The sequence below is a fragment of the Stylophora pistillata genome, chromosome 8, assembly GCF_964205215.1.
Source record: "Stylophora pistillata chromosome 8, jaStyPist1.2, whole genome shotgun sequence".
NCBI lineage: Eukaryota > Metazoa > Cnidaria > Anthozoa > Scleractinia > Pocilloporidae > Stylophora > Stylophora pistillata.
Window position 1 is genome coordinate 33,755,911 of NC_142526.1, and position 18,437 is coordinate 33,774,347.

General features: G+C 40.1%; 1 protein-coding gene, 1 long non-coding RNA gene and 1 pseudogene across 4 annotated transcripts; 2 read left to right on the top strand and 1 right to left on the bottom strand.

Moving 5' to 3' along the window:
* Positions 1-926: 926 nt before the first annotated feature.
* Positions 927-8,379, top strand: LOC111325887 (uncharacterized; annotated as a pseudogene). The gene is made up of 4 exons (XR_015990293.1): positions 927-1,259; positions 2,586-3,126; positions 4,271-4,819; positions 7,215-8,379. The product of XR_015990293.1 is annotated as an uncharacterized LOC111325887 (transcript).
* A 1,178-nt stretch (positions 8,380-9,557) lies between these two features.
* Positions 9,558-17,611, top strand: LOC148725931 (roundabout homolog 2-like). Of its 2 annotated transcripts, none has more exons than XM_088729395.1 (4): positions 9,558-9,831; positions 12,756-13,412; positions 14,272-14,801; positions 15,634-15,785. In XM_088729395.1, exons 1-4 carry the CDS (start codon positions 9,633-9,635, stop codon positions 15,643-15,645), a joined length of 1,398 nt encoding a protein of 465 aa, XP_088585521.1. In that variant the 5' UTR covers positions 9,558-9,632; the 3' UTR covers positions 15,646-15,785. The 2 variants fall into 2 exon arrangements, with proteins under 2 accessions (XP_088585521.1, XP_088585520.1); XM_088729394.1 differs by having other exon boundaries at positions 9,572-9,831; positions 14,272-14,817; positions 15,634-17,611.
* LOC148725932 (uncharacterized) lies at positions 11,981-12,811 on the bottom strand. The gene is made up of 3 exons (XR_015990322.1): positions 12,687-12,811; positions 12,284-12,367; positions 11,981-12,145 (listed from the first exon to the last, which is right to left on the bottom strand). It is a non-coding gene; the product is annotated as an uncharacterized LOC148725932 (long non-coding RNA).
* Positions 17,612-18,437: the final 826 nt, after the last annotated feature.

Sequence of the window (18,437 nt, forward strand, 5' to 3'; positions counted from 1 at the left end):
GAGTTGATAGAGCGCTGGACTGATGTGCGGGAGGTCGAGGGTTCGAGCCCCGGCCGGACCAACACTCAAGGTCTTAAAATAATTGAGAAGAATATGCTGCCTTTCTATAACATCAAGAAATGGTTTAGATATTCTAGTCTTCTCGGATAGGGACGAATAAATGGAGGTCCCGTCTCCTGCAGGGTTAGGGCTAGGAGACGTTTATTTCCCACGCACGAGATTACTGTGTGATGGATGTCCTCCCCTGGGGTGGGATGGGTGGGTTGTTGTCTTGCGTTTCATACATGAGCCTCTGGAAATATGGGTAACCATGCCCCACGTAAAGACATTAAACTTTGATTACTATTACTATTACCAGTCAAACTAGTGTACTAGTTTTTTACATGCACATACATTTGACGTTGAAAATGAAATTTTTATCTCGGAATCACTCAGTATTGTAAAGATAAGCTGCTTAATTTGCAATAACAATGTGGTATGACATCCTTGAGTTAAATTGGGGTTGGTGCATCTGCTCGTAGTATCATAGGGGGCCCAGACAAGCGACGAGTCTGGTTGTTTATTCGAAATATAAAGGAATGTATGGGAGAGTATTGAAGAGTCTTATTATCGTAAACTTATATCATGAAATAAGGAGACTTCTTATAACGTATAGTAACAGTCGACGCAAAACCCACCAAATCGCTCAAATTCGTCATGGCAGCCACAGAAACGACAATACACAGCAAGTGAGGTAGGTTTACATTTATTTTGAGCTTTAACTCAGACATTTCATGATATAAGTTTACGATAATAAGACTCTTCAATATTCTCCCATACATTCCTTTATATTTCGAATAATCAACCAGACTCGTCGCTTGTCTGGGTCCCCTGTGGTAGTATAAACCAGTGCGATTATTGAACAGGAAACGTGATATTATTTAGAATGCTTGAGACAACTGCTGAGACACTAACTTTCCTGACCTCGCTGATCACGTAGCGATCTGAATATAAACCTGTCCAAGCAGGAATTGACAACAGATTCTTCAGTTGGGACTGAATTATTGAATTAATGGTCATGGTTGGTCAAAAGCAAACTTTGCCCTCCTTTCCTTCCATCATTTCAGTTTTGTCGATTGCATTTTACTGTGTCGGGTTTATTAAAGTTGAAATGGAGTTAAACCAGCACAAGAGCAGATTAAATGATCTTGAAATGAAATCAGAGAGCAAGCCGCAGTCGAACGACCGCGCAGACATCGCAGTGATCCAAAATTCTCTTGGTGAGTTTTATCAATAACAAAATGTATTATCACAGTACGTTCACACTCTGTCTTCGAAGTGATAGAATTACTTTAATACAACTCATTTATAGAGCGCATATACGAAGGCTCTATGCACTTTACATTGTAGTACACGGAAATAAATAAAATGACTTAGAAAAGAAATAGTTTAGTCGCTAAAAAAATGGCGAAAGAAATGTCTTAATTTTGGACTTTAACGTTTCCAAATTGTGACAAGATGTTATGTCATTGGACAGATAGTTCCAGAGTTCTAGAGCAGAGGCAGCGAAAGCGCTCGCGCCGTAAGTCATCAAGTTACTGATAATTTGGACGAGATAAGCGTTGAGAGGATGACGATCGAGGTTAACGCATGGGACCTGTGACGATGACGAACGAGTAGATCTTGAAAATAAGACGGCGTAAGATTATGAAGAGACTTAAAATAAAAGTAAACCAGTAAGGAACCCATGCATAAACAATTCTTCGTAAAGGAAACGCGACAGAGCTTTAGCCAAATCGAAGGTTTCGAGGTCAAGCTATTTTGATCACAAACATAAATAGAAATTATTGAAAGAATTTAGTAAAAGGTCGCAGTCTAGAAGTCAAAATATGAGGGGAATCCTAACAAATTAAGGAAAACAGAGATAGCCAAGTAATAAAAGTTTTTAAACAAATCCCAGAATAATTGAGTCTTTTGAACGCGTTTTTATAAGGCTTAATATGAGCTGAAGGAAGGATATCAAATGTCTTCAGATCACAAGTATTCGATTCAGCTTTGCACGAAAAATTGCAAAGCATATTCTACCTCACATATAGAGAAATGGAGTCTGGGCTCACTTCTTCCCGTTTGCTGAAAGGCTGGCAGGTCAAGTTATTTTCGGCAACATGCAGAAAACTTCTTCTGAGAAATATTTATTTAGTTCAGTATGGTCTAGATGTCACTTTAAAATTTTTTATTCTAAACAAATATATCGCAACGCGAAAATGTTCATACAACTGCCTTACCCGGTGAATGTGTTTAAGGAAAACTTGTTTTTTGAAAAAAAGGGAAAGTAGTTTGAGATAGAAACTCAGTTTCTTAAATTTTGTCCGTAAGAGTTTCCGTTCCTCATTAGAAAACAACCTAAAAAAGCTGTTTACATATTAAGGGCTGGCAGAAAACGTTTATCAAAATAATTGTTTGTAAAAATTCTGCAAAATTCCTCTGATGATGCATGGAAATATGACGTTTCAGTGATATATCTTTGACGGACAACTTTTTCTCTATTGTGCACATACCGATATGATACAAATGTGTAATTAGAGATCGTATTGTCTTTCTCGTAGACGTGCAATCCCTCAAATTCAACAGAAACAAGCGAAATGTCAATAACACAAAAGAACGTTTTCACAAAGAGGTAACAATGGCCAAAATAACCAAATTTTTACTGCAACTCTGTCACTCAAAAGATTCCACGTGCACGTCGGGTCCACCAGGCCCTCCTGGTCCACCTGGACTCAAAGGAAATAGAGGGCGACGGGGACAGAAAGGAAAGACTGGAAATAAAGGTGATAGGGGAATTATGGGATCACCAGGAAAGAGAGGAAAGCAAGGCAGCCAAGGACCCTTAGGCTTAAAGGGAGAGACTGGAACCAAAGGACAGAAAGGAGAAAGAGGAAGGACAGGCATGCCGGGAATTAAAGGAGAACCCGGTCAATCCATTTTATCTCCTACTGTAGTTGTTTCACCTGCGACTTTGACAGTTAACGAAGGTCGATCAGCCTCGTTTCATTGCTCAGCTAGTGGCAATTGTATCAGGATTGTATCAGTGCTCAGCAACAAATATCCTGGGAGGGGATAAGGCAACAGTGCAGTTAGAAGTCAACGGTAAGTCTTACTTTTAAGATATTTTTGCAAGCACGTCAAATCTCATATTTTCTGAGGAAAACAGCTCTATGAATTCTTTATCATCAAAGTTTAGGGACTGGTCATTTTTTATCGGGAGGGGGAACTGGTGCAATGTAAAATATGCCATGCTTGATTTTTGCTGACCCGCCCTTTTACTTTAACATGATTTTTGCTGACCCCCCCCCCCCTCCCATCCTCCCTTGTCCTCGGGCATGCATGAAACAAAAAGTATCTATTTATCAAGTCACCATGTCCAACTGATAGACATTCTATTTAAAGATACCTTAAATTTGGATTTGAGTTGCTCTTCGCCCAGACCGTGTGTAGACAACTGTCGTATTGACATTAAGTTCTCGGTGCTCTCAATCATTTCTTCTTCCTCAGTCGACTCCTCTTCCTCTTCAGAGCTTGAAATACCAATCTCTGCAAGGACACAGTCTTCTTCCTCTGAGTCGTCTTCTGACTCACTACTGAGTGAATCAGAAGACGACTGATTGTCGCTATTCCAATCCTCCTCTCTCTCAATGCGTTTAGCAAGTTCTTGGATGATACTTTCCTTAATTGCTTCCAGCTTTACCTTTTTTGTTCCATATTTTCCAAGATTATGGTGGTTACGTATAAAGCTATTTTAAAAGGCGGTATTTGTTGATGGCATCCAGATGCAGCTTTTAACATTTTTCCTGGCAAACCGTTTGCATATTTTTGAATGGCACCCCCTTTAAGCCATGCATAAAAAATAGTGCCCCCCTATTTGCACCAGCCCCCCCCTCCCGATAAATAATGACCAGTCCCTTAGTTGCTCCAACAGTTTCTCTTCAGCGGAGTTAACCCAAGAAACAGGATGAAAGAGGCCTGTTTCTATAAATCTAATTATCCATCATTGTATAACTTTGCACAAAGTTTTTTTTTTCTACGCTTCCGCAAAAGTTTCCCACTTTGACACCATTTCTTCTCCTTTTTAGCTGATTGCCCATAAGACTGTCTCTTTCGGATTGAACGTTTTCTGTATGTTCCACCACTGATTTCTCGGGAACATCAGTTACTCCATCACCTTTGATTTTCTGGCGACCGCCACGAATTGGAAAATTTAAAAATAAAACTAATAATATTTACTTTCCCATAGTTCGTCCACGTGTTAACCTATATCCTGGACCTCTCCACGCCATTGAGGGAAGTGACGTTACCTTACCAACTTGTCATGTGACTGGCCACCCACGTCCTACAGTCACCTGGAGCAAGTCATTTGGTCACCTGCCTCATAGAAGGGTTCAGTTTAACAGCAGTGTTATCAAAATTCTTGACGTTCGTAAGAGTGATTCTGACAATTACCTCTGCTCAGCCAGAAATCTTTTGGGAAGTGTTGTAAAAAGAACTCTCTTGGTTGTTGTCTCCTTACCCCGGTTCACTGTAAAACCACCTTCGACGGTGGTTGCTGGTGTCGGTGACACTTTGACGTTAAGTTGCAGCGCTACCGGTGATCCACAGCCAGTCATCAGCTGGAAAAGACAAGGTGCTCAGCTACCCGTGGGAAGGAGTCACATGACAAACCAGGCGCTTACCTTAAGAAATGTCACTAATGAAGATGCTGGTAACTATATCTGCGTGGCCACAATTGCAAAGGTGTTTCCTATTGAGACGATAATTAATGTTCGAGTTGTATCACGATCAAGAGGTAGGCTACGAGTGGACCTTTTAACTTCTTTTCCCGACAAGCAGAAAGGGACTGAAGTTTGTTTCTTTAACGAAAGTGTGGGACACTACCTAGGATAAGAGAAATGAAATTACTATTAATAGAAAAACTACAGGCAAAAAAAAATGTTACGCTATCAAATGTTCTCTTAGCTGTGACCTACATCACGCTAAGCGAAAGGCAACAAAGAATCTCGAACTGTCTTTTTCTGCTTTATTTAAGAACTCGGATCTCCAGTAATCCTACTCATACAGAATTTTACTTAAATCTGTGTAACTCTGGTTAATCTCAGGTTCTCACACTGATTCTCCCTGGCTTATGCTGCTTAACACTCACTCCTAAAACGGAATTTTGTCTCTACTTCTGTACACTTTCTACATTCTTCTCCAATAATTTAACCTTAAATAACATGCTTATATCCACTATTGACGGATATGGGTGCGCATCCAAGCTGGCTGACGTTGGGAGATTAAACATCAGTTTGTTGTTAGAACGCTAACCAAGAACAATTTCACGAGACTTTCGACAGTACTTAATGCTTCCGATTAGCTGAGTCAACCTCTGACTGCGTAAGCCAAAACAAGAACTTTTGTGTGGATTCAAGGCTAGGTCAGTTGACAAAGTGAGCCGCACTTCCACTTGGATGTCAGACAAGACAGTCACAACTTGAATTCGGAAACTCATCATGACACCTTAAACCTAAATGACTTCGGACTTTGAATTCATGTAGGAAATAACATTCTAAACGAATGACTAATTAATACTGAACAGACTTACTCACTGAACTAGCTACAGTCCGAGTTTTCAAGGTTCTCACGCTTACTCAGATTCTAAGCTTACATACGTAATAAAAATCAATCACAGCTAACACGCGTATAGTATATAAAAATTCGTGTTCAAAACCAAAAAAGCGCAAAACAGGAATGATGAGATATAATTCCAAACTGGCATAACTGTTGAACTTCGTACAAATCATGACGGTGTCAGAGCGACTGCGATCATGCTAAGGTCCACCTTGGCTAGCTCATCATGGCGATCTCCGGTCATCGCCGTAAAGCCAATCTCAAAAATTACATCGACCACCCTTCCAGTGAACAACTAAAAGTTTGCTCCGATATCCTTTCCGATGCGTTAATTATAAGGCCACTTCAGTCACAGCAGCCGAGTTTTATGGCGCTGTCACTCCGCGCAATCTCCGGGTTCCTGTGAATTCGGCTGTCGTTCATTCATAAAACACACGCCCTGAGCAGTTTTTTTTTTTTTTTTTTTTTTAATGTCATGTGTAAGAAACTTGCATGTTTTTAAGAGCCAAAATTCGGCCGAATTAACTGAGCAGTTCACTTTCCGGTTCTGCATTAAGACTGAAAAACTTCAGGCAAAAGTGTTAAGTTCGACCTGCCGAACAATTTCAGTTTGTAAACTATTTCAGATTGTAAACTATTTCAGTTTGTAAACTATTTCAGATTGTAAACTATTTCAGATTGTAAACTATTTCAGATTGTAAACTATTTCAGATTGTAAACTATTTCAGATTGTAAACTATTTCAGATTGTAAACTATTTCAGATTGTAAACTATTTCAGATTGTAAACTTTGATGGTTTGACATTAGATTGATTAAGTCATTCTTACAAGGATTCGGATTGGCTTATTGTAGTGTGCTTTATGAAATTCTTGAGCAAGCGGATGACACTGTTGTTCGCTTTGGAGATAAAATTTGTTTTGAAAATTGATTCGAGGGGAATTGAACGGATTCTTAATCATAAAACAAATAAGGAATACTTGACTGTGCTCTGTCCTGTTGTAAGGAACTTAAGAAGCGGCTAGAGCACTCATGAAGTGGGGAGAAACACACGACTACGTCTCATGTTACTCCCTACTCTACTTTCGTGCTCAGTAGCCGTTTCCTGCGTGCTTTACAACAGAACAGCCAGACCGTACCATAAAGGCCTCCCTATTTGTTAATTTTATTTCAGCAAGATCCGTTTTCTGGTTAAGAAATGACTAGGATAGACATACATCTTATTAACCAAGTGCGAGGGCCGTACTGGCAGAATATCGGCCCGAGGTCTTGACAGTACGGACCGAGCGCAGCGAGGTCCGTACAAAAAAGACCGAGGGCCGATATTCTTCCAGTACGGTCCCGAGCAAGCTTGGTAAATAAGAGATTTATTATACGACTGAAGTTCAAAGGGACACAAGTGCGGTATCATTCGGGACCATTCAGGACAGTGCCCGGTCCAATACTGAGAGAATATTGAGCGGCAATAGAGCATTTTGATTGGTTGATTTTAGTTATTGGCCCTTTGACTGCCCGCGTTGTGTAATAATACGTAAAACTGATGTTAACTAAACGCCCTTTTTTTAATTCTCCCTTAGATTGTTCAGATCTGTTGAAAGCAGGCCATACTCAGAGTGGAGTGTACTCTGTTGACCCAGAAGGTAAAGGACAGTTCAATGTCTACTGTGACATGAGCACTGACGGTGGAGGCTGGACCGTGTTTCAGAGAAGACAGGATGGCTCGGTAGACTTCTATCGGGGATGGAACGACTACAAAGCTGGCTTTGGTCAGCTGACTGGTGAGTTTTGGTTAGGAAACGACAAGATCCACAGACTGACGGCTGTTAGACCTAGCTCCCTACGAGTAGACATGGAAGATTGGAACGGAGGTAAAGCATATGCCAAATATGGAAAGCTTAACATTGGTGATGAGCAGGCGCAGTATCGACTTGAAGTGAGTTCCTTTTCAGGAACTTCTGGAGATTCGTTATCGTGGCATAACAACATGGCATTTACTACAAAGGACAGAGATAATGACAGATGGGTAGGTAGTAACTTGAACTGTGCTGTACGATGGACTGGTGCCTGGTGGTACAATAACTGCCATCATTCTAATCTGAACGGAAAATATCTGGGAAACACAAAAGATCAGCGAGGGGTTACTTGGTACCATTTCAGATCAAGGCTTTCACTTAAATGGACGGAAATGAAGCTGAGGCCGTCATAGAAGTAAATGGATACCACGTAGCACTGTTTTTCATCTATAGTCTTCACATTTTTGGAACTTTAGGTTCATTAAATTATCACTGGTATCACTCACTAACGATAAACCTAGAAAGTTTAAAGGCTGATAGTTTCGAAAGAAACTGTTTGGGGCTGCGTCGGTGGGGGTAACGAAATAATTTGGATATATCAACAAAGTTGAAATGGTAAATTGGCCACCGTAACGATTACAAAAACTGACGTTTCGAGCGTTAACCCATCGTCGGAGCGAATAGAGGAATTGTGGGTTGTGTGTGATTTTAAAGGCAGAAAATGGAGCTTCGTTATTGGTGGGAACATGGCAACGAGAAAAACAAGAATAAATTAGTGGAATGAAAAGGGTTCGTTGATCCCTGTGGGATTTAGACTGCCGGTTTGAAAGATGAGCTTTTGTTCGAGATTTTTACGGCTTTCCGTGCTACCTAAGTGTAAGGAAAGACCGTAGATTGCCATATGCTGCTTAGAATAATTAGGTAAATTAAAATGCCTAGCGACTGGTTACGATGTGTCCTTGTCATTCCTTTCCACGTCTCGAAGGTGTTCTCGGAATCGGTCACCTAGTCTTCTGCCTGTTTCGCCGATGTATATCTTTTTGCAATAAGTGCAAGTTATGCAAGAGATTACATCGGCGGAGGTGCACGTGAAGTGATCGGTGATCTTACTGGATCGTTTAGGTCCCGATAACTTATCAGTGTTGTGAATGAAAGTACACGTTTTGCATCGTGCACGAGCGCATTTAAAAGTGCCTGGTTGGTCATTAGTCTGAAAAGAACTTCTGACCAAAATATGGCCTTCGTTTTTGTCGCGTTTAACATTGGTGTTGAGCAGGCGCAGTATCGACTTGAAGTGGGTACATATTCGAGGACGGCAGGAGATTCGTTAGGATACCATAAAAAAAATGGCATTTAATACAAAAGACAGTGATAATGACAAATGGAGTAAAAAATTTACTGTACAATATACTGGCCTCTGGTGGTACGAAAGCTGCCGCTACTCCAATCTAAACGGAAAATATGTGGGAAATAAACATGATGACCGAGGAACCAGGTGGATGGGCTTCAGAGCTTCTCTTTCCCTTTAATTCCCAAAAACTGAGGCCGACATTGTAAAATCAGTATCACTCACTTGTTCAATCCTGTTAGCACCAGCTTCAATTCGAGTAAGTTCTCTGATTCAAGTCTCCCATAGAAAATTAATATCGGGAACTCAAATTTGAAACTTATTTGTCCAAAGCGTCATGCTTGGTCAAGATTGCATGTGGAATGTTAGTCCCGTTAGTGACTCTACTGTCAGTATATCATTGATACTTTCTCAAAAATCCCTTTGATCATTGCAACAAAAAAAAGAAAATTTTGATCAATCAACTGCGTGATATTCAGTGTCATTAGTCAAGTGAATAAACCAAGCGGTTGGACAGCCTTTTTGGCTTTGTTTTGAGCTGCCAACGAGCATGACGTAACCACAAGCGAACGGTTTGACTAAAGCTTAATATGATTGAGATACAATGAATTATATGAAGTTCATATATTTTGTACTGCGGTATTAGATACATATGATGCACGGTCCTCGCAGTGGATGTCAAAACAAGAAGTTAAGAAAACAGACTCGCCGAGACGAATATGAACTTTGCTCTGCGGCTCCAGCGGAAAGAAGTATCACTAACAGACAATTTGGCAGGTTCCCCAAATAAACTCGTGATTCTAGTATCATCTGACAAGACAGAGTTGAAAAAGCAGCTTGCAAGTCTGACAAAAATGACCACTCAAAGGCAAAGTTTTCCTTACTTTGCTTCCCTCATTTCACTTTTGTCGATCGTGTTTTACTGCGTCGGGTTTATTAGAGTTGAACTGGAGTTGAACCGACACAAGAAAAGAATAGACGATCTTGAAACCTTCGCGGAGATTGCACCGCGCTCAAATGAGCCACATGTTCAGATTAGCAAAGCTGTTCCTGGTAAGTTGTTTTCTAATTTTGAAAAAAAAAAAACCTAGCTATATAATTTATGAATTTGTGACAGGCTGTTACTGAATCGAGCAAGGAATCCATCCGTATGCTTTACTTGATGAAACAACGTCTAAAGGTTAACTTTTTATATCATTCACCCCTCCCATAGTCTCCCTCGCATCCGTTTTTTTGGATGTCACGCAACGCTCCCCCAAAAGAACGGCTGCTGACAACCGAACTACATTCCTTTCTCATTGTCCTTGCGGTTTGTTCGCGGTCTATTGAACAGACCAATCACATACCAGAAAATCTGAATGACGTAAGGTTTCACGCGAAAATGTGGATGTGGCAGATGATCTAGCTATCATGTCGGGAGAATCACTGAAGAAATTTGTCAGTGAGAGCTCAAAATGTTTCACATGTTCATCGTTGTACCCTGGTAAAGATAGAGTATATATTCTCACAATTTCGTTGAAATTATAGAATCTACGCTTAACATAGACGTCAACTGCTACGCCAACGACACGAACGCTAGATTGTTTGAGCGGTTGTTAGAGTTTCAGCGAGCAACTGAGAAAGTAGAAGCTAAAAACTGAACTGAAACTCTTTTTATGCACTACTTCAAGAGGTTACTACAGATTATAAAAGTCAGAATATATAAGAAACAGTAAATTACATCAATAATCAAAACGAAATACAAGACGCCTTTCAATTGAGGCCAAGGGCTAAACGCTTGCTTCGACCTACAGATGGAGATCAGGAGGAAAAAAGCGCGTGCTTGCCGTCAACAAACCGGGCGAAGGCTTCGAGAACACTGCAATTTAGGTCGGCCAACGTCTCCTACACTACTTGTACTTCTTCATTTGCCAGTCCGCTGCAAGCTGGAGCGAACCCGATTAGTTCTGTTCGTGGCTTCTTATCACCGGTACAGGAAATCGGCCCGAATTATCGAGTGTTTCCGCACGTTCGTACAATGCAACAACAATAACAATAATATGACCACTTTCAACGGTAACATGGTAAAACACGAGCGGGAGTGCTTGATATATTAACGATTTCCCGGATCCTGTAGGCAGCTTGACAAAAACATTTTTTTTCTCGACTAAAACTTTTCTAATTGCAAGCTTCTGGTGAGCATTAAGCTCGAAAATTTTGAACTTTGACGACGCTTTGCGAAAAGCTCCTTCAAGCACCGCCATTTGTCTTGTGTTTTCCACATGAAGATCGCGATAGAAAACGATATCTGATTGGAGGAGTCTTAAAAGGTGAGTCTGGCGCGAAAAGGTTCCTAAAAATGGAACCCGAGCTGTGATTGGCCAATTCGGAGAAAGGAATGTAGTTCGGTTGTCAGCAGCCGTTCTTTAGAGGGAGCGTTGCGTGGCATCCAAAAAACGGATGCGAGGGAGACTACCCCTCCCAGCCTGTGGTCGTTTTCATAAACGTAGATTTTGAGAGAAATAAAAAGCTTATTTGCAATTGGTCTAAAATGAAAAAGTTATCTTGAAGTCAATCCTTCGGGCAAAGTTGCTGGTCGACCCTTTTACTTTCACACAGAGTTCTGGTATACAATTACAGCGTCTCTTTTGTATAATTGTGATGAAAGGGCCGCCGAGTGCGATATGTTTTTCATGGCTTTTGATCATCTTACTCTGGTTTTGATTCCATCTAATCTTTGATTCTGTAAATCTAAAATATAGTTTATTTTTTTGTTTGATCATGTTGGCGGTGAACTGCCTCCTGTAAACGTTTTGAGGACGATTTTTCTCAAACAGACTAGCTAGATTGTAACAAAAGAAGATAAATGATACCGATCCGGTGTCTTTCGAAACGGTACGACTTGTTCTTATGTTTGAAAAAGAATTCCTCATATTTTAATACATGCACATAATTACCAACTTCTTTATGTCGCCAGAAGATAGAAGGACATGAATATACTGAATGAGGGATTTTAAGCTGTTGTGACAAGTGTGCCTCATCATAAAGTTGCCATAGTATAGTCCACATCTCAGATGTTTTGATTCTTAAGATTAAAACTGGGCGGAAACACCCTACTAGTCAATAGAGAGTAATATTTTCGGCATTTCCTGTCTATGTATTTATAGGTAATTGATATATAAGTGATAAAATTATTATTTTCAACAAAAAATAACATACTCGTCCTATTCAAAACAGTGGGCAGTACATGAAAAATAGACCTTCCGATTATTAAACAACTATCCGGTTTGATATGATCTGACACAGGCTACAGCTGGTAAGAGAAAAGATTGAAAAGGAGCGACAGCTTGATACCAGTAAATGTTTTGGTTACTGTCAGTCACGTACCCTGACAAAGAGGATGTAAACGGAATTAGATAAACAAATTATGTGAATAAATCGAAATCATGGTTGGAGTAGACTCACTTAAAATAAATTCCATGGTTTAAAACATTAATCAGTGGTTTCAAGCTTGAGAAATACTCACAATTTTAGGACAAGGGATATTCTCACAAGAGCTTCAAGATCAGTGGAGCAAATCTTTAAGTCCCAGCTACTGAGCCGTACTCCGCTGTAGTAGAATCAATAAAGGTTACTGTTGATATCTCCCTTTGCAACCGCTGAGTGACAATCAGGAAATCAAAGGTGATCAAAAGAGATAGAGAAGAGAAAAGAAGATACGTAGTTCTAAGTGTATTCCAGAAATTTTCACACAAATATAGCAAGGTGTTACCTGCCAAGTATTGCTTTGTGCGAGATTAGAAAAAAAAATGAAAAAGAGTCTTTTGCAGGCACTCCTAGCTAAGCGTTCCTTGCAACAATACTACCCTAGGTAATAAAGTTGAAGGAGGAATAAAAGATTCTGAAAGGCTTTATAGGGTCGCTACTACCTTAAACAACGAAAGTCCATTTCCACTATTTCATCCATCTGAAATTTTCTTGTTCTGCTCTCTTTGAAGATATGGAGACCAGTATCGTCTATAGAAACAAGCGCCAATCGGATTCACATAAGAACGCGACAGGAAGCAAAAGTACAGAGGCCATGATCCAGAATTTCAACAAACTATTATTAGAGGGAAGACTGCAACTGTGTCAATCAAAACGTTCGTCTGGCATTCGAGGACCTCCCAGTCCACCTGGACCCAGAGGAGCGCGGGGACGGAGGGGACAGAAAGGAAAGACCGGAAGCAAAGGAGATAAAGGCACTATGGGGCCGCCTGGAAAACGTGGTAAGCAAGGCATCATGGGAAATATAGGAGTCAAGGGAGAGACTGGTACCAAAGGACAGAAAGGAGACAGAGGAGACACAGGCATGCCGGGAACTAAAGGAGAACCTGGTCAATCCCTTTCACCTCCAACTGTTGTTGTTTCCCCTGCCACTTTAACGGTTAACAAGGGAGGATCAGCCTCGTTTCAGTGTTCAGCTAGCGGCAATCCTGAGCCTGCAATGGTGTGGAGTAAAGTAAACAGTCAGTCAGAAATCAGTCAATCATCGGTTTCAGGAGGAAAGTTACAGTTAGAGAAAGTGACAGGAAATGACTCAGGCTTGTATCAGTGTTCGGCTGCAAACATCCTAGGGGAATCGCGCAAACTTGTGCGCCTAGTGGTAAAAAATGGTGAGAATTGAGCCAACGGACTGGTTTTTTTTATATCATTATATCATTATTTCTTTATTATTATTACATCTACCTTGTTATGGATAAAAAAGGGAAAAACTGTTGCCAGAAAATGGCTGACAGGCAAATAGCATGAGCATTCGCCAGCGAATCATGGCGCACTGAACTGGCTTAGTTTATAGGAAACTTTCATTTTTGAAAGAGTTCATCAATAGGTCAGGTCCAAGTCAGAACGCTTCAAATTGGATTTTATCGTTCCACGGTTGAGTGAAACCTTTCCACTGAAAAAGCATAAAGAGAGCTATTCAAAAGTAACAGAAAGTGTGTAACATCTTGCATGGGTGTTGGTCGATTTTATTCTTTTATTCTCGTTGTTGTCATTGTTGTTTTGATCATCTATGACATGAAAATACATCTTTTTATGACTGCTGTTAACAAATCTTATGCGCAATGAAAAGCTTGAACTAGTCCCTGTTCTCGGTTTGTTGTTGATACTCGTAACGAGTATCAACAAAATACCGATTTTTATAAACGAGAGACGAACCATGTAGCTCTAACTAAGAGCGATCTGATTTCCCTTTTGGAGGAAATTGACCACACTGAAGTATAGAGTGGAAAGATCTAACTCGAAACGATCTGACCATAAATTAAAGTGACCAGTTATCCGATGGCAAGATTATGAAATGGAAATTATAGGCATTATACCTCGCACCTCACAGTCAGCGACCGTTGATTAAGTTGATACGTTCCAGTCACATTTAGAGATGTTCTTTTAATTTGTTTATTTTTTTGCTTGTTTGTTTGTCTTTTTTAATTTTAATTTTAATGTTTTTTTTTAATTTTTTTTTTTTCACTTTAGTCCGTCCCCGCATTTTACTACATCCAGGACCTCATTATGCTGTCGAGGGAAATAATCACATATTTCCTGTCTGTCACGTGACCGGAAATCCTGCACCAGTGGTTACTTGGAGAAAATCGGCTGGTCAGTTGCCCCAGGGTAGGGTGGAATACAACAACAGCGCTTTACGCATCTCACATGTCCGTAAAGATGACTCTGGGGCATACTTCTGTTCGGCGGTGAACCGCCTAGGAAAAGTGGAAAGAAAAACTGTACTTGTTGTGGTTTCACTTCCTCAATTCACCGTTAAGCCGCCAAGGAAAGTTTCTGCTAGTATTGGCGGAACTATTACGTTAAACTGCCAGGCTATTGGTGATCCACAACCAGTCATCACTTGGAAGAGACAAGGAGCTCAACTGCCAGTTAGAAGAAGTAACACTACAAACCAGGCGCTTATATTGAGTAATGTAGAGGAAGAAGACGCTGGTAATTATATCTGTTTAGCGACAAGTGCTGGAGTGTTTCATATCGAGGCAATTAGTGATGTTGAAGTAAGACCGCAAAGAGGTAAGTTATACACCAAATGCAAATATGGCGTCCAATTTTAATTTTCATTGTTCTGGACTCAGTAGCATCGTCTTCACGTGGAAACACAAAAGGATTATTACATGTGTGAGGGGCTAGTGAGTCCAGAACAATGGCAACTCAAATTGGTCACCATATTTGCATTCGGTGTATGCGCGAAAAGTAATTACCAATAACAGCAAAAATCATAGTAATAATCACAAAAATGTTCATAATAGTAACGAAGATAATGAGTCGCATAACAAGGATAAGGATAAAATACTGATACGTACATACATACACACTTTATTTAGAGAGGGTAGCATGGAATAGTTTAAGTAACTAATAAACTTGTGGCCCTCTATTCCCACCCATCCCACCCCAGGGGAGGACATCCACAACACAGTAATCTCGTGCGTGGGAAATTAACGTCTCCTACCGGCCTGACCTTGCAGGAGACGGGGCCTTCGGTTTATTCGTCCTTATCCGAGAAGACTAGAATATCTATCCATTTCTTGATATTATAGAAAGGTAGCAAATTCTCCTCAGTTATTTTAAGACCATGAGTATTGGTCCGGCCGGGGCCGATCATAATGTTGATGATAATGATGATAATGATGATGATGATGATGATGATGATGATGATGATGATGATGATGATGAAAGTGATAGTGATAGCGATTCAAAAAAAAATTTCGGAGAAAGTTGGTGATCATAGAGGCGTGAGCAACAAAGTTTTCCGAACAAAAAGTTGTACTCTTTTTTGGTGCACAGGCACGCGAACTTTCTACTGATCTTCATATTTGTTTTCTGTCTTAGTTCGTTTGGTGAATGGTGGAACATCTTTTGGGCGTGTTGAGGTTTATAAAAATGGAAAATGGAGTAATGTGTGCGACAATCACTGGGATATCAACGACGCCAAGGTAGTATGTCGTGAGCTGGGTTTCTCCCATGCAACTGCTGCTCCTGCCGGCGCGAGGTACGGACAAGGATCCAGACCCATCTTGATGAGTGAGGTCAATTGTCGAGGAGAAGAGCCGAGTTTAACTGAATGTCGTCACAGAGACATATCATCATCGTATGGTTACGGCAACTGCTACCACTTTAAAGACGCAAGCGTGGAATGCATCTGAACTCTCAGAAGTTGAAACGTTACTAATAGCATTCTTTATCACAAATCTAGGTGCAAAAATCACGCACTTAGATTAGTGAAAGTAACAAGAGACATATCTAAGACTAAAATCATATATTATTGAGTATCATATGCCTGTGTGGATGCCCAGTACAGGGGAAGAGCGCCTGAATATCTTACGGCTGGTCGAGGTTTGAGCCCCAAACAATTGCAACATTCAGGGCCTGAAAATGATTAACGGTAATCACAACGCCTCAGACGATATCGATAAAATGCCAAGGTCCTTCTTAAGGAACCGATATTTCTTGATTTTTTTCTCATGCTCCTTGCAAATGCGGAACAATCTTTTTGTATTCGAAAACCGAACTCAAAAGTTTGATGATCTTTCCTGATCCATTTACAATTTAAATATTAATTTCTAGTAAGAAAACAAGCCAGATAAATTCCTGAAGTATGATGCTGTATGAATCAAAGGTGACAAGCTATCATAAAGGCTTTTTACAAATGTGTTGATTAGCTGTAAAATCGCTACTTGAATCGCAGGGAACATGCCGAGTTTCCTCGAATAATGGCCCACTCTCTACTAAGCACCCTCCATGATTAGGCGGTCACCCTCTAGGCCATAATGTCAAACAAGCACCCCTCCCCCTTCTCAAGCCCTCACTTTCTTTAAAAATAGAAGGATACAAGGAAAACCTACTTCTATTGCCAATTTATATATATCGTTTTCAGCTTTAAGTACAGTTATTTCTATATCCATGTGCTTGGAGAGTTTCTCTATATGCATGCAGTCTGTTCTTGTACTTTTTGTACCATTACCGTCCAAACGTAATAAGCAACCCTTCCCCCCCTTGATTAAGCGCCCTTCTTCCAAATAGCGCCCCTCCTTTGAAATGAGCGCCCGTATGGCTTTTCGAGGAAATAAGGTACTTACCTGTCCAAATTTTTTATTATAATTTGAGATTCTTTAATCATTTTAGAAGATCCCAAGCGATGCTATAATTGTGTTCACGAAACTTTAATTCTGCCTTGAGGGTTTGAATTTCCCTAACACATTTAGGCTTCAAAATGATTGAAACAAAGACAAATGCCAGCGATGTTTCTTTTAATATTAATGTGTATGAAGCCACAACATCCTTTAAAAATCAATTAGAGTAAAAATTCAAACTTCCTTGTCAAGAATTCTGGATAATTCGCTCAAACGTGATTGGTTAAACCTTATAATTAAAAGTGCCAAATTGTGCCATTCAAGCCAGAGGCTGTTCTTACATTCAGCAAAGTGATATCGAGCGAGAATTATCAAACGGAAAATTTTTTATATTGTTAATTTGTAGACTTAAAGAAAGCTTAAATTCACATGAAATTGGAGATAAGCCCGCAAACATCCTCAGATTGAGACAAGAGAATATCGTCTCTTAATTGGGTGTTATAACTTTTTGTACAAAAGTTGACTTTTTGGTTTGATCTTTAAGCTGGTTTCACTAAGACGCGATGAAAGCTATCACGAGGAACCAGACCCAAAAGTCTTTGACAATGAATGTATAATTTTATCAGAGTTATTATCATGCATCAGATGCTAATTGAAATAAACCCATTTAGGTTAAAATAATCATGTGTGTTACTACTTCCTTAGACAAATACATTTAATAAAATTAGTTCCATTTAGAGTCATCATTAATTTGCCTATGTGACTTTAAATCAAGCGCACAACATGAAAGGAGAGAGCTTTTCCCGAAGGCAATTTCAGAGGTCAAAAAACGCTGTTTGGAAGACTTGATGGGAGAATCCTGCGACAAGGATGACCTCATGGCTAATACAATCACTTTGTTACCTTATCAAGACTTAAACTTTGCTGACAAAGAAATGGCAACGCGTCTTTGACTGCAAACAATGCTACAAACGCTAACTGGTTAGAAGGTGACCACTACAAGGCTAAGAACACAGCAAAACAACAAAATCTCTCCATGAGCCCTTAGGTGATGAACATTGCATCCAAAACACAAGAAATCTATCGCTCTTTATTTGAAACCTTCAAGCGCAAGTTAGTATGACATCTAAGTGGGAAATCAAGAGAGAAAATCTTCGAAGAGGATAGCCTAACTGTAGCCAGATCAAATGCCAACGTGTGTATCTACAGAACAGGCGAACTAAAAACGCGAAGAAACGCAATTTGCGATGAGATAGAGAAGCGCATTGTGCAAACTGGCGGGAAGCTAAGATCCACGAGGAGAGATCTCATCGTTGATGTTAATCTATCGATCTGGAATCTTACCTAGAAGAAGAAGTAATTGCAAACGCGTAGTCCGCGCTATTCATTTTAGTCCAGTCTTTTGAGGAGAACTATGTATATGACACAGGTGACGCGATGTTGCAAGGTTTCAAATTTAAAAGCCCAGTGCCTAATAGAAGAGCAATAATGATTAAGGCCCTTATTATTAAGGCCGTTATGATTAAGTTCCCTTCTCTGAATGAATCTTGTGTAGGTAACAGT